The sequence below is a fragment of the Lycium ferocissimum genome, chromosome 7 (assembly GCF_029784015.1).
Source record: "Lycium ferocissimum isolate CSIRO_LF1 chromosome 7, AGI_CSIRO_Lferr_CH_V1, whole genome shotgun sequence".
Classification (NCBI taxonomy): domain Eukaryota; kingdom Viridiplantae; phylum Streptophyta; class Magnoliopsida; order Solanales; family Solanaceae; genus Lycium; species Lycium ferocissimum.
In genome coordinates, this window is record NC_081348.1 from 48902699 (window position 1) to 48919406 (window position 16708).

Here is a 16708-nt window from a genome sequence, read left to right on the forward strand (position 1 = left end):
GTTATTATGCGATCGTTCACAATTTCGGATATTACACATATTTTACTGATTTGAGAAAGATGAAAAAGCATGTCCGTTTTCTGAAAAACTTTCATTACGTATTTATGTTATGGTTAAGGGCAGACATGATTATGGTATTACGAGTCGGCGGAGTTCGCTCAACCCAGGTAAAATTCGGTGCCCATCACACCCTATCGGATTAAGGGTGTGACAACATCCTTTGATGTTGAACCTTATTCTTTTCGAAGTAATACTCCCCACCTTCCCTTTTATTAAAGATAAATTTTTCTTATTCATTTTTAGAAATCAAGTTTTTTTTTTTTTAAATATTACTATTATGATTAAGTAGACATATATAATATGTTAGCATTCAACTTAAATTTTTAAAGTATAATTAATAAGAGTAATTTAGTAAAACAAAGTCTTAATTAGTTTTTTAAGAGGAGTGTCAAGTCAACAAGGGACAACAAAAAAAAGGAAAAAAATATATTATACACATATTTAATTTGCGATAACAAAATCAATTATTTACTCTCTCCTGTCCATTTTACTTGTCATGTTTTTTTGGTATGCCCCTTACGAAAACATTAACTAAACAAGCTAATTTAACTAAATTATCCTTATTTATATTTTTTTCACCATATTAATCTCTCACGGTGAAAACTAATACTTCTTCTGTCACAGTTTATGTTGCACTCTTTCCTTTTTAGTCTTTCTTAAAGGAATGCCATCTTATAATTGGAAATAACTTAACTTAACTTAACTTAACTTTAAGATTTTTCTTGTACCCTTAATGAAATGATTTAAAGCTACATAAACATTTAAAAACATGTTTTAGACCAAAAAATTTCAAAAGTCTTATTTTTTAAAAAAAATTTGTGTCAAGTCACGTAGTGTCATTAAATTGAGATGTAGAGAATAATTAATTATATTTTAATTTTTTAAAATGATAATTATTTAGGACCTATTTATTTTTAGTATGACGATAAGCAAAATGGCCCGAAAGGAGTAATATTAAAGAGAAAAGACATCATTTAGCATCTAATCCCCAAGAGATAAAAGCTTCGGGCTTTAACCTTTGAAACTTAAGTTGTATTTATATCTCCATATGACTTACGTTTCAATTATTTTTCCACCCTGGAAAAATAATACCACTCTCATAATAGTGAGGTGTTTGCTAAGCATGTGCGCGTTCATTCTTGTACGTCAAAAATTACCAACCCTTCATTTTTATTTTTTCTTTTATTGTTTTTCTCTTTCTTCTTCTTTCTCCTTTTTTCTTTCTTCTTCTCTCTCATCTTCGCCACACTTGTTGCAACACCACCACCGTAGCCTTACGCTTGCCACCATACCATTGCCGTCACCATAACCACCGCCTCTTAAATCAACCAAAGTAGAAAATTCCATCTTTGTCAAAGATTTTTCTTTTGTTAATCATATTTCCACCATAACCACCACCACCGCTTCGCGCCTTGACGCTTCCCCACCACCGAAGCAACAATAATTTCCAACAGACCATCTTCTTCTAATTTCGCTTCTACTTTTCATTCAAATCACCAAATTAAGAAAATCCACAAATTTTGGATTGAAATTCGGATTGGCATCAATAAAAAAAAAGAGGCGGCGGTGGGTATCAACAAAAACCCACCTGCAATTTCTTTATTACAGTTCCTGCAATTTCTTCAATTTCTTCATTGTTGTTTAGAAAAATAGAGACAGTTCGTGCAATTTCTTCATTGTTGTTTAGAAAAATAGAGACGATAACAGAGGCTTTTCCCAATTTCAATAGCATACCCACTTCCACTCTCCGCAAGCTTGCTTCTCCCTTTCATCGATCTCAAATGATTTTCAAAAACTTTCAATATCATTTTTCAAATTTGATTAAAACAAAAAATCGAAAATCAAAAAAAATGGTGAAAATGGTAAGAAAAATGATGAGAATATAGAGAAAGAGGAATTTGTGAAGAAGAAGAAGGAGGAGGAAGGTGGTGGGGGCGGGGGGCTCGTGGCGTGGGGTGGGGGGTGTGAAGAGAAGACGAAGGTGGTGGGGGGCGGGGGCTGTGGGGTGAAGAGAGAGAGAGGGCGGGCGTGGGGTGGGGTGGGGGGTTGTGAAGAAGAAGATGGTGGTGGGGGCGGGGGTATGGGGTGAAAAAGAGGGGGCGGGGTTGTGGGGGGGGGGGGGTGGGGGGGGGTTGTGAAGAAGAAGATGGTATTTTAATTGTATATTATTCTTATTTTATTTTTTTAATTGTGCGTGTGTATATATATATATATATATATATATATATATATATATATATATATATATATATATATATAAGCGGGTCCACCTTTTTATGCTCTTTACTCTCTAATTTTTTTTTTTTTGTCACGTCGGCGTCGAGGTTGTATTTAATTAAGATGAAAGTTGTTAAGGGGTATATAAATACAACAAGTTTAGTTATTAAAGTGAGTTTTTGTCTTGGTTCGAGGAGTTAAATGATGTCTTTTCTGATATAAATAAAGGAAGATAATGATAGTAACCTACAGAGGTCCCAAGATGATGCATATTTGAGGGACCACTTTAAACTCCCTTCAGGACCATTTTTGTGATTTTCTCTTAACATACAATGATTATTCTTTGGGTAAATAATGGAGCTAACACCTCTTCTGTCATAGTCTCATGGATGATGACTAAGAAAATTTATTTTCTAGTGGGTAAGCTTGGTTAGCTCCTGCATTATCAAAGCGCCGAAAGTTAATTGTGAGAGTACTTTTTCTTTAACACTTCCCTTAGAACTCGCACAGCAACACTGCGGCGCGGTTACGGCAAGTTGAATATTAATCCGTATAAAACTCACTCTAATAATAGCGTAGTAATTTTTTTTTAGTTATTTTAACTCTCATTAGGTATAACCACGTCCGGTCTATCTGAAACAACCTTTCTGGGAGATCTTATAAATAGGCTCAATTGGTGGTTCTGATTGATCTTATGTTGGTGGGGGGTTAAATCTTATCTTTATGTATCCCCCATTTCTTCTGTCCCTATTCCCTATGTAATAAGAATAAGAAATAAAAAAAAATCTCGCTATCCTATAAAGATATGGATAAGATCTGCGTACACCTCTTTCCAAACTCCACTTATAAAAGTATACATGATATGTTATTATTGTTGTTGTTCGATATACACCCGTCCTATCCTACGTAAGAAGAAAGAACGTACTTAATAAAATTTGGTAGAGTTAACCACGTGGAGGTTGATTTGCAAAGAGAAGGATGGTAAATTGTACTAATTTCTTTTTCTCGAAGAGTACCAAATGCAAACACAAACATCACTTAAAAGACTTCTCGTAAAATATACTCCCATATACGCATTATCTTCTCAGTTTTTCCTTGGTCAATTCCTTCTCAAAAAATACTTCCAGAATATTTGTTCCAAAGACGGATACATTTTTGAAATTAGCTATGTGACCATTAAAATTTACTAATTCGGTTAATTTAGATTCACGCTATATAGGTATATTAAAGTTATAAACATTCTTTATAAAAAGGTTTTTTTTTTTATTTTGAAGCTTTTTATTTACTAAAAAAGTTTTTCTATTTCAAGGCTCAAACTTGAAACTTGCAATCAAAAGTGAAAAGATCTTGCTACCGTTACTACTAGCCATTTTATACCTTAAACTAGAAATTCAAAAAAAAGAAAAGAAAAAGAAAGAAACAGAGATACCATAATTGTGAAGGTCCTAAAATAGTTGTAGTTTTTTAATTTCTCATCCGATGTTTTTGAAGTCCGGATTAATTTATATTCGAGTTGAAAAGTTTCATTTTAGGATAAAATGATAAAATTAAAGGCAAGTCAATGAAGTTAGTTGAAAATTATGATGGTAGTTGAAGATTATGATGTCTCATGTTCAAATTTCAGCAAAAGACAAAAGTACTAGGCCACTCTCAGTGGTCGTTTGGTACGTAGACAAAATTATTCCAGAATTATAATTCTAGGATTAATTTACTCATTTAGGAGATGGGATAAAATAATCTCAGGATTAATGGGATAACATGGGATATCCTATCTTTAAGTTTGAGATGTACTTTATACTTTATTTAGTATAAAATTAATCTCACAATTGATGTTGAGATATTTCAGCTAATACTGTGTACCAAATGACCCCTTAGGCTATAGAGTTAATCGAAGACTTTCTTTCGTGCAAGAAATGCAAAGTATCTAGTAAAATTAACGGAGGTGCACTCAACACCATGATTATAAAAAAAAAAAATGGTGGGATGGGTGTGCTAATTTTGCCCCAAGCAAAAGCCCTAAATAAACCCTCCCACTTTCCCTTACATGAAAGCGACTATAAAATCACCATTTTCTTTCATAACTTGGGACTCTAGCTATAGCCACCTTCTCTCTCACTCTCTTTAACTACTATTAACTCCTCAAAAAAAAAAAAACACTAACAACAATGGTATCTGAAAACATGGAATCAATAATCCTCCAACTCCACGACATCTCAGCCGTTAAATTCGGTGAATTCAAACTCAAATCCGGTATCTCTTCACCAATCTACATAGACCTTCGTTTAATCGTTTCATACCCATCAATCCTCCGTCAAATCTCACAAACCCTCGTTAACTCTCTCCCTTCATCAACCAAATACGACGTCGTTTGTGGCGTACCGTACACTGCTTTACCTATCGCCACGTGTATATCGACTGCACATGACTTGCCTATGTTGATGAGGAGAAAAGAAGTTAAGGATTATGGTACTGCTAAGGCTATTGAAGGTGCGTTTAAATCGGGTCAGACTTGTTTAATTGTTGAAGATTTGGTTACTAGTGGTGCTTCGGTTCTTGAAACTGCTCAACCTTTACGGGCTGTTGGGTTAACTGTGTCAGATGCTGTTGTCATGATTGATAGGTTAAATTTCTTTCTTTTTTACTTGTACCTAGCAATTTGTGCAGTTTTAGTAATAGGAGTTCTTGCAAAAATTTGGGATTTTTGGGTGAAACTTTAGTACATTTTTTGACATCTAATTGACTTACAAGGGATATTATCAAGTTAATGAACAAGAAAACGGATTTTTTGGAGATGAAAAATGCTTTTGAGCTGTTTTTCATCGTGCAAAAATTTTGCAACAAAAATATTAGTTGGATGACTTCTTACCAAAAAAATAAAAAAATAGCTAGCTTTTTCCAATGTTTTTGGTCACTTTTTTGGCAATTTTTTTTTGAGCTACTGTGATTTTTAGGTGAAAGCAGCTCCAATGGTGATTTTTTTGGGCATCTAACGGATATTTCTGACTTTCAAGGGAAATTATTAAGTTAATAAACAAATAAATGGATTTTTTCAGGTTGAAAAATGCTTTTGAGCTGTTTTTGATCATGCAAAACTTCGCAGAAGATTTTTCGAAGGTTTTGAAACCAACATTGTTTGCAAAAGAAGTAATTTTTTTGCAAAATCTGATGTAAAAAATGCCCCCCTTAGGCTTTCAAGAATTGTAAGGGTAAAATATTTGACATAATTATTTTACTGATAGGTCAAATCTCTTTCTTTTTACTCATACAGTGCAATTTGTGATCCACCCTCATTATTTTTAGTTGAGCAATTTAGTGTTGTTGACTTCTTTCGAAAAATAAAATAATAAAAAAAAAAAAAACTAACTTTTCCTAAAGGTTTAAAAGTCACATTTTTTGTTTAAGATTTTTGACCTTCTACTGTAATTTTTGGGTGAAAGCAGCTCCAATGGTGGTTTTTTGGAGTCTAAGTGTGTGTTTGGTATGACGGAAAATGTTGTCCAAGAAAATATTTTCTCGGAAGATAAGTGATTTTCCTACTCATTTTCTTGTGGTTTGTAACAAGCTGGACCGTGTCATTTTAAGCATTTGCATCTATTCAAAGCAAAACATTATGAGGTTCTTGAATTCAGAGTTCAACTTCTGGCGGTGGGGGAAGGTGGGGTGGGGCAGGGGTAGGCGGGGTGAGAGGGGTAGGCAAGTAGGGGGTGTGTGGATAGTGCGGGGGTGGGGTTGGAAATGCATTGATGTTTTTATGTTTGATAAGATCATAGTCAAAAGGCAGTGATACTCTCAGATATTTGAAGGCTGGAAATTTAGTTGAAAATTTTAGTATCGAACTCTGAAATACTATAAATCATTACTAGTAGTTTATATTAGTTTGAAAAAAAATATAGTCATTTTAGAGGTGTTGGGATAGACCAAATTAATACATAAACAGACCCTCAAACTTGGCCTCAACTAGCAAGTATGCCCTTCAACTTTAGGTGTGCACAAGTAGGCACTTCAACTTGTATAAATTTGAACGCGTAAACACAAATGATGACGTGGCATGTAAATTTTGGAGGTGCTACGTCCATGCCATGTCAACATTTGTGTTTACGTGTCCAATTTTATACAAGTTAAGGTGCCTACTTGTGCACACCCAAAGTTGGAGGGTATATTTACTAGCTGAGGCCAAATTTGAGGGTATGTTTATGTATTATGCAAGGGAAAGTGTAGGGTATAATGCATTTTGAAACTAGTGGGATGTTTGTAGAACTTCAAGCTCAGATATAAGCATAAACATAATCAGCACAAGTGAAAAGAAAAATGATTGTAATTTACTGGTTGTGCTTATTTTTTGTATATGATATGAGGATTGTTTGGTGCCTTAATTCTTACATGGTGTTATCGTGTCTTTGGTGATTATTTTTGACAAGATAATTTTTAAGCCCTGTTCAATATATTGGCGAGTCTCGAGCTTTTTTTTTTTTTTTTTTATATCTTTTTCTTTTTTACGTGAAGTGACTTGTTTGGTGATTCTCTTTGGACAGAGAGCAAGGAGGAAGGGAAAATTTGGCCCAGAATGGAATCACATTGCATTCAATGGTGAAACTGACTGAGATGGTGAGGATACTAAAGGAAAAGGGTAGGGTTTCAGAGGAAACAGAAAAAATGGTAAAGAAATTCTTGGAGGAGAACCGCAAGGTTGCGGTTCCTGCCCCAGTGAAGGAAACAAAGGTCAGAGCCAGATTACCATATGGCGAGAGAGCAAAGTTGCAAAAAAATCCTACAGGGAAGAAGTTGTTTGAAATTATGGTGCAGAAGGAGACTAATTTGTGCCTGGCTGCTGATGTGGCCACAGCTGCTGAGCTACTAGATATTGCTGACAAGGTGATGAATAGTACCTTTTGTTTTTAATCTGTATACATTCGTGAATAAGGTATAGGAAACAATATAAGTAGCATTAGGCATAATGTACGTGTAAAACAGTTTCTGCAAATAAGGAACAGTGCTGGTGAGATATGAAAATCACTGCCTATTTTTCTGTTATATTTGAATTTGTGGCACAGGAGTTGAAGAGACCTTTTACCTTGTCTATGGGTGTCGAGTGAACTGTAAAAATCAGACTTTTGAGGTTTACAAAGCCATTTAACAATTAGTAGCTGCATTTAGCATATGAATTGTGCTAAAAATTCTTTGTTTTGGTGTGACAGGAGGAAAACCTGCAGCTCTCCTACTTTCCTATTTAATCTCTGTCCAATGATTTCTGTTAGTGCCTTAATGTATAATATTTTGACAAGTTTATTACTAATCTTCCTATGCAGGTTGGACCTGAAATCTGCATGTTAAAAACACATGTTGACATATTGCCTGATTTCACTCCTGACTTTGGTTCTAAGCTTAGATCGGTAAGTTACTAGCTCTCATTGACCTGTTCTGATGGATGATAATGCAGCTTGCTTCATTTTGCTCAGTGCAGAAATTTTGGGTCATGTTTACCGTATTTATGGATTTCTTTATTCCTTCAATATGTGCATGAGCTGTTTAATAAGATATATGAGCTAGCTGGGCAGGATTGCAACTCTAATCTTAAAGAGTTCAACAATTGCATCCAAGGAGTAGCTTATGTTTAGGTATTTATCTGAAAAATGACTTTGCTTCCTAGGTTGATAGCTAGAGCAGCGGACAAAATGTTTGGTTATTATTACAGGATACTATGTGATGGACGTGCTTGTTGACTTAAATAATGCATGCCAATGTTAGGTTGACTTGGCCCTTATTGCAAGTTGAACAGAAAACTGATAGTATTAAACAGGAGTTAAAAATAATGTCTTTTTTGGCTAATATATAGAGATTTTAAAGTTTATGTGAGTCCTTAGTGTTGTTTTTCTTCTGTAGATTGCAGACAAACACAACTTTTTAATATTTGAAGATCGTAAATTTGCTGACATTGGAAATACAGTGACAATGCAAGCTGAAGGGTGAGGGAATGCCAGCTTTATTTTTTCTCTCTCATTTTCTTTTTTTGCTAAATTGATCTCCTAATTTGATCTGTTTGTCTGCAGAGGTATCTTCCGCATTTTAGATTGGGCTGATATAATTAATGCACACATTATTTCCGGTCCAGGAATTGTTGATGGTCTGAAACTGAAGGTTTGTTTGGTTTTACTGATACCTAAGTTATTGAACTATATAAAATTTATATTTAGATCTGATTTGGTTCTCCTGTACTTAGGGCTTGCCACGTGGTAGGGGCCTGCTGCTTCTTGCTGAAATGAGTTCTGCGGGTAACCTAGCTACGGGAGCTTACACAGCAGCCGCAGTAAAAATTGCTGAGGATCACTCAGATTTTGTCATTGGGTTCATCTCTGTGAATCCTGCTTCTTGGCCTAATGGACCTGGAAACCCATCCCTCATCCATGCTACACCTGGTGTTCAATTGGTAAAAGGCGGAGATGCTCTAGGCCAACAATATAACACCCCAAATTCAGTAAGTCCCAGTTGCTACCATAAGATTTTCGTTTCTTGTCTTGATTTTCATTTCTTTACGTGATCAGTCTTACTACATCTTAAGTATTTTTCTTGCCTACATTGACGTTGCTGGTTCATTACGGAATGATAGGTTATGTAAGTTAGTCAGAAGAGTTTGTCCATTCCTTTTCTTTTTTCCTTCTTATTTTCATAAAACTAACTGTGTCCTTTCTTGATAAATGATGGTCTTCTTAGCAGCAGCTTCTTCTGAACTCTTCATCCTGGAAAGCCAACAGCACTCCTGGACTTTTAGCTTCTTTATCTTCTTTTCAACTTCTCAAACTCTTGTTAGTTAAATAACCACCCCACTTTCTTCCTTTCAAAGTTTGATTCATTGCCTTCAAGCTCCATTGTAGCAATGGCATACCATTTGGTATCATGGGTGAGTCTGATCAGCAGATTGATATATTCATTGATGGCTAGGACGTCTCTGTGGCAGTTCTAGTATCAACACATAATTTATTGACACCACTAACAAAAGTTTTTTAATAAGTAACTGCATATAATAGAGGAAGGAAGAAGCAATTTCAACAGTGTTAAGAAACTAGGAGAAGGGCCCATTATGTACTTTTTACCTACATACCAAATGGTGGAGAGCCCCTAATCCATAAGAGACTTGAGAGGAAGCAACAACACCCATTCTGGTGGCTAGACTATTTGTGGCACTTCCAATAAATTCCACAGATCAAATATTTGCTGCCTAGATTACAGATGATGTGCTTTACCGCATCTATGGTCAAATATATTTATAAATCCATCAAGGTGTACTGATGAACCTTGATCAAAGATTGAAATTTCTCAGACATTCGTCAGGTGTTTGAAAACCCTTCCTTTCGTATATTTTAGCCTCAACCGTTGCTGTCAACACAGCGATGCATGCGTGGGACAAGCCTTCGCTTGTACTCTTGGTATCTGAGCCGTTGCCAATTATTGTTAGAAAATCCCAAGGGAGAAAAGGGGGAGGGTGTGTGACCTGTGCTTTGTGAGTTCTTAGAAGGCTCCCCTACGAGTATTATTTTTTGACTCTATCACTTTTTGGAGATGTCAAAACAGTGGATAGCATGCTAAATTTCTTGAGCTTCCTTCAGTAATGTAAAGGAACTGAGTCTGCTTGTAATATTTTGGCAAATCTTTGCGCTCAGTGTATATAATTTTCTTAATCTTCTAAAAAAACGTATTATGTTTTGGCTCTACCCTACACTTTTCTCTTACATCTATTGCTGCAAAATAAAATAAAAAAAGAAATACTCGTTGCATTGTGTTTATTTATGTTAGCATGTATTTGGATGGATAAATGTGTCATTATTTTACATGGAATCGATTGCTTGCACGATTCATTTGTGTTTGTGAAACATGTTGTAATAATAAATTTTGAGAGACCTCATTGAAGGAGCGTAAAAATAAACATTGTCATTGAGAGCCTACTACACGTTTGACTTATCTGTAACAATTAGGGTGTCAATTGGTTTGCTGAAATTAGGGCAAGTCAAAATGGGCCGAGTTGATAAGCGGGTGTTGAGAAGTTATTTGGGCTGAAATGGGTTGGGCTAAAATGGGCTAAAAATGGGCTGTGTCATGACTCGCCCAACTTGACCCAGTTTCCTTTAAAGGTCTATTTTCTAGGAAAACATTTTCCGCGAATATTTCACGGAAAAAGTTTTCCTGAAATATATTTTCAAGGAAAATATTTTCCAACGAGCACAGTCAGAAGAGAATGTCACAACCCAATTTCACTAAGTCGTGCAGGCACCTACCTTTCGTTCCTCAGCAGGCTAACCTTCATCCCAACATTCATAAAACATAAGTAAGCGGAAGAAAATTGAATAACGTAAGTCTCACAATAATAATATAAATAAGTGCGGAAATAATGAAAATCCAACCCCAGTGTCTCTTGTGGTCATACGAGAGCCCTACTAAACACTACAAGTCTGAATAACACAATAAGTCTCAAATAATGTCTCGAAATAGAAATAAGAGATGAATAATAAGAGGAGTAAATCGTCATCAAACTCGACATCAAACTCGGAAATTAACCGAAGAGATAAGCGAAACCGACGAGTATTGTATTTAGTCACTCCGCACACGCAGAGATGAGATGACTCACTATCCTACCAACACACCTTATATCAGTCACTCTGCACACAACCCAGAGTTGACTCAATATCAAATATGTCGTAGAAGAATATCGATCGCTCCGCACATAGCCCAGAGATGACTCGTATCAAATATGTCTCATATCAGTCCTCGCCACATCCAGATCCAACGCAATAATGTGTGAAGTATGAATGCAATGCAAATGTAATATCAATGGATCAATCAATCCCAAACCGTGCCACGCATGGTACACAAGTTATATCATGAATAAGGCAACAAAATAAGCCACAACAGATTCACAACTTTCATCTCAATATCAACAAGTAAGGTGCCATAATATCTTAATCATGATATATAACTAACCATCAATGCCCAATATCTCAACATGGCGACGAGCCAACAAGCAAATGGAACAAATAGGTCAACAATGCAACGGTTTGGCTAGCCCCCAAATCATACAACAAGGCCCAACTTAAGGCAATATCCAACCCAAACTTCATACCCGAAGGTTTACATATCATCTAAACATACGCTCGCGAAGTCTCACCATAAGGTAGGCGCCAACCTACCTTCTCAACAGTGGAACTCTCTTGCCCTTCCTTTTCGTGCCACGTGATAATGAAAGTCTAATCATAACCCTATATGAAATTAGAATCAAGAAGAAAATACCCAAATTCCTAATCAAGTCCCAAACCCTAACTCATGGAATGGGGAAAATGAGGGAATTCGAAGGATACCCATAATAGTCTTAGAACAATTTCGGATCAAACAGTTAGTTCAAAAACACATTAGTTAGTTCAAAAACCCATTCCCAACCTCAAGAGGCAAAATGGTCATTTCATAAGAAAATCGGGCTCAAGTTTCAAAAAAAAAAAAGAAAAAAAAAAGAAAAAGAAAATCAGGTTCAATAAGGTCAAATTATTAATCTAGGAAGTTAGGCGATCCCAAAGCTCACTTTTGATAACTCCCAATAGATTCCTTGGGAAATTTCACTCAAGTTAGGCTTTTGAATCACCTCATTTGGCCTTAAAATGAGTGAGATATGGTGGTTTCAATTTTTGGAAGAAGGCAGAAATTTAAAGGACGATCTCAGTGGCAATTTTGTAATTTTCAGCAAAAAATCACACCAGAAAATTAGCACAGCAAAATTTTAGTAAAATGTCCATATCTCCCTCATACGATGGCGAAACACGACGATTTTTGTTACTGCAGTTCTGAAACTACGATACAGATCTAATTGTTCAATCGAAACACCAATCAAAGCTCGTTTACTCATTATGGTACCCTTTTTGCTTAAAATGGCGTTGAAACAAAAAACAAACACCATACAACCCAAACACATAAAACTCGTGGAATCTAACAAAATTTGTGGACAAGTCCAAATCATCATACGAACACCTTTCGAACTCTCAAAACCCAAACGGAACCGTCTTGACCTGATGTTGACCGTGGTCAACTCCAAATCATACCAAAAGTTAGTTTCTCAACCAATCACCCAAATCACACCCGAACCTCTCGGGAACCGAACCAATGACTCGACTAATTTATAAATGGCATTTTGGACCTAATGAAACTTTCGGAATTCGATTATGGGCATGTTTACCCAAAAGTCAACTTTTGGTCAAATTTCTCAAACTTAAGCCTTCAAAATTCCAAAACTTAGATTTTGTTCTTCGGTTCTCATCTAATCACCCCGGGAATGGAGTCGCCCATCCCCACAAGTCATAAATAAGAACTTAAATGCTAACAGAAATAACAAATCTCGGATCCAGGTCTAATTTTTTCACGTGACCATCTTTTCACCATAAATAGGCATATTAAACATTAATCGACTGAATTGTCAAAAACCAAACAGACGAACTCTAAAATTAGCCTCGTCAATTTCCACTGGTCATAACTAATATTTCAAATCTAACGGAATCTTGGTTGACAATCAGAGCACATTTTCCCAGAGTAAACAATTTATCCAAATAATTGAATGTTGGAATTAAGTTCTTATTTATGACTTGTGGGATGGGTGACTCCATTCTCGAGGTGATCGGATGAGAATCGAAGAAGAAAATCTAAGTTTTGTAATTTTGAAGGCGTAAGTTTGAGAAGTTGACCAAAAGTTGACTTTTGGGTAAATATGCCCGTAATTAAATTCCGGAAGTTCCATTATGTCCAGAATGTCATTTATGACTTAGTCGAGTCGCTTGTCCAGTTTTCGAGAGGTTCGGATGTGATTTGGGTGGTTGGTTGAGAAACTAGCTTTTGGTATGATTTGGAGTTGATCACGGTCAACATCGGGGATGTTTTGAGAGTTAGAGTAGGTGCGTATGATGATTTGCACTTATCTACAAATTTTAGTTAGATTCCGATGAGTTTTTGATGTGTTTGGGTTGTATGGTGTTTGTTTTTTGTTTCGACACCATTTTGAGCAAAAAAGGTACCATAATGAGCAAATGAGCAGCTTTGATTTGTGTTTCGATTAACCGTTAGATCCGTATCGTAATTTCAGAACTGTAGCAACAAGAATCGTCGCGTTTCGCCATCGTCTGAAGGAGATATGGACATTTTACTAAAATTTTGCTGTGCTGATTTTTTGGTGTGATTTTTGCTGAAAATTATGAAATGTCACTGAGATCGTCCTTTAAATTTCTTTCTTTCAAAAATTGAAACCACTATATATCACTCATTTTAAGGCCAAATGAGGTGATTCAAAAGCCTAACTTGAGTGGAATTTCGTAAGGAATCTATTGGAGTTATCAAAAGTGAGCTTTGAGATCGTTTTAGCACTAGATATGGGTCGGACAGCTGGGGGTTTTCGTCCTTATTATTTGCTTGGGGTTTCTTACAATGTTAGAAGCTCGATTTTGGGAGACTTGAAGAGACTTTCAAGAATTATCATTTGGGTAAGATTCCAAACACCTTTTTATGATTAATTCATCATTTAGTAGGATTTTTCATGCTAAGATTCTTGAATTAAGGGAGGTAAATTGGGGATTTGAAACCCTAGGCTTGAACTTGGTTTTTCTTCAATTAAACATGAATTAGTGGATGGATTTCACTCATTTTTGGTATATAGGCTCCATAAGTAATGGGTAAACTGATTTTGAACTAAATTTCCTATTTTGCCCTTTGTGGCTCGGATTTCTATTTCTGGAGACTTTTTGGGTTCGGATATAAAGTATGTCAATATGGGTACCATTGGATTCGTCTGACTTCCTAGATTAATAATTTTACCTTATTGAACTCGATTTTCTTATGAAATGACCATTTTGCCCCTTGAGGTTGGGAATGGATTTTTGTCTCCAAAATTGTTCTAAGACTATTATGGGTATCCTTCACTCATTTTCCCCGTTCCATGAGTTAGGGTTTGGGACTTGATTAGGAATTTGGGTATTTTCTTCTTGGTTCTCATCCGATCACCTCGGGAACGGAGTCACCCATCCCTACTAGTCGTAAACATCACAACAAAAACAACAAATCTCGGATCCGAAATTTCTTCCCATGACCATCTTTTCACCATAAATGGCATATTAAACATTAATCGACTTAATTGTCAAAAATCAACCAGACGAATTCTAAAGTTAGCCTCGTCAATTTCCACATCATAACTAATATTTCAAATCTAACGGAATCTTCAGATTGACAATCAGAGCACGTTTTCCCAAAGTAAACAATTTATCCAAATAATTGAATGCCGGAATTTCCAAAGTGAAACCTTCTCTCGAAGTGAACCAAATGATATTCGTTTGACTTCAAATTTGGCTAGCAAGTCAAAATAATTATAACGGAGCTTCTGGAATAGACGACACGCAAACTAGAGCACCAGTTCTCAAAACGACCAGCCGGGTCGTTACAGAGAAGCCTTTGGGCAACTCAATAGGAATCAGAGGAGAAAGATAGAGTTATTGCCGTTCTAACCGTTGTCAGAAGATGTGAAGTGAGGGCGTGGTTCAAGTCACATCGTATGCTCGTCTTCATAAAGGTTTGACTGTTTGTTGTTGCAAAAGTAAATGCATAGAAAAAAAATAAAGTAAACGTCAAGCAATAAACCCAAATTAAAATTAATCTTAAAAATGGGCTAAAATTGGGCTAGTATTGGGCAAAATTGGAGAATACTTTAAAATGGGTTTTGTCGGGTTGGGCTGAAATCAGCCCAGTACAAAATTATCTTAAGCCCAACCCATAAAAATTTGGGCAGGTTGGGCAGGCCATCAACTTTTGGGTCATGTTTGACACTCCTAGTGACCATCATGGCCTCAACTAAATTGAGAGCCTATTACAGTTTTACCTCCACTCAATACTTTTGGATTTGCAATAGAATGATTAAATTAAACTCATTTCATCTCCAGGGTGCTGTGAGAATTTGAAACCTTATTGTACTCTGGAATTTGTCTAACCCTGTTATCCTTTTCATGAATATACAATATTTGTTGCTCGCAACATTAAACTAGTAAGGCAACCTTTTTCTCGATGAACTAGAAAAGCAAATTTTATCCATAAGATGGCTTTTATGGCAAACATCGGACCTTGATGATTTAGCGATTGAAATGTACATGTAAAAGAAACGGTTAGTGAATGGATGATCCTGGCCTCCTACAAAACTGAGTTTATGAGATATCTTTATGTTATATACTTCACCTTTGCATGTGGATCGTCATTGCAGACAATATTTGCTTAACGAGATAACGTCCTAATTCTTAGCAGCTCACGAAAGATGTGTTTCTGCTGTAAAAATGGACGAAGAACAATTGGTAGGCTTTAGGTGGCCAGCCAAGGAGTATTTGGTTGCCCATAAAGACCCTACCAACATTAAAAATTTTACAGATAAAAAAAAAAAATTGCTTAACAAGACAGCAAGGGACCACACATTTATTTGTGATAACATCTGAGTACCACAATATTCATTGAGGTGGAGCATTTATTTGTCGTCATATTGTTGGGCTGTTGTTTAGGGTGTTTTGGCAGGTCAATTGGTTTTGTAGTCCTTTACAAATATGTTTTTAGTTTTACAATGGATCTTTATTTACACCCATAAGTGATATGAAAATGACACGTAAAAGATTTTTGCAGGTTCATTTTCTTCAATTCAAATTTTAAAGGGCTATGTTCATCCATTCTCTCGTGTTTTAGCTTTGTGCTTCTGCAGCAATTGCATGACACTTTTTTTTTCTTTTTTTCTTTTTTTCTTTTTCCGTTTTACTTTTTGTGGGGACTTGGGGGTTCATCCTTCTATCCGCTACCTTACAGATTGGTCTGTTGCAAGTTTAACAGCTTGCACCTGCCTAAACTGCAAGTTTACCGTAAGAATTAGAAAATTGAAGACCTTTAAGTTGGTTTTATTGTTCTAGTTTTAATGCAACATAGAATTGTCTTAGCTGCTCACTGTGACAAATTATTGTTTCAGGTAATTGCTGATAGAGGCAGTGATATTATTATTGTTGGCCGTGGAATTATAAAGGCTGCTAACCCCACAGAGGCAGCTCGTGAATACCGGCTTCAAGGGTGGGATGCATATTTAGTGAACTGCAAGTAGAGAGTCATTTTAGGGGCTTGTTTCGCTGCGAGCTATGAGTGTCTTTCCAGCTTTATTTTCCTTTTGATTTGCTCAATTTTTCCTTTTAACCCCGGGTTTTCGCCCTTTCACTGTGAGTTGGGCTGCAAAGTTTAGCGTTATCGCCAAGTTATAGAAGCATGTCAGAACTATATGTGCTCCAAAAGAATAATTCTTGACTACTTTCTGCTAACTCGGATGATATTGAATAACTTATTACTTGTCCTCAAACTCTTGTAACGTAATGGCAGCCTCTAACTTTGTCAAAGTGGGCATTCTAGT

General features: G+C 36.0%; 1 protein-coding gene and 1 non-coding gene across 2 annotated transcripts; both read left to right on the plus strand.

Moving 5' to 3' along the window:
- The first annotated feature begins 4405 nt into the window (after positions 1-4405).
- Positions 4406-16694, plus strand: LOC132065507 (uridine 5'-monophosphate synthase). Its single transcript, XM_059458930.1, has 7 exons — positions 4406-4897; positions 6810-7149; positions 7584-7667; positions 8158-8240; positions 8325-8412; positions 8495-8749; positions 16280-16694. The coding sequence occupies exons 1-7, from the start codon at positions 4443-4445 to the stop codon at positions 16406-16408; spliced, it is 1434 nt and encodes a 477-aa protein (XP_059314913.1). The 5' UTR covers positions 4406-4442; the 3' UTR covers positions 16409-16694.
- LOC132065879 (small nucleolar RNA snoR103) lies at positions 15583-15687 on the plus strand. Its single transcript, XR_009416842.1, has one exon. It is a non-coding gene; the product is annotated as a small nucleolar RNA snoR103 (small nucleolar RNA).
- Positions 16695-16708: the final 14 nt, after the last annotated feature.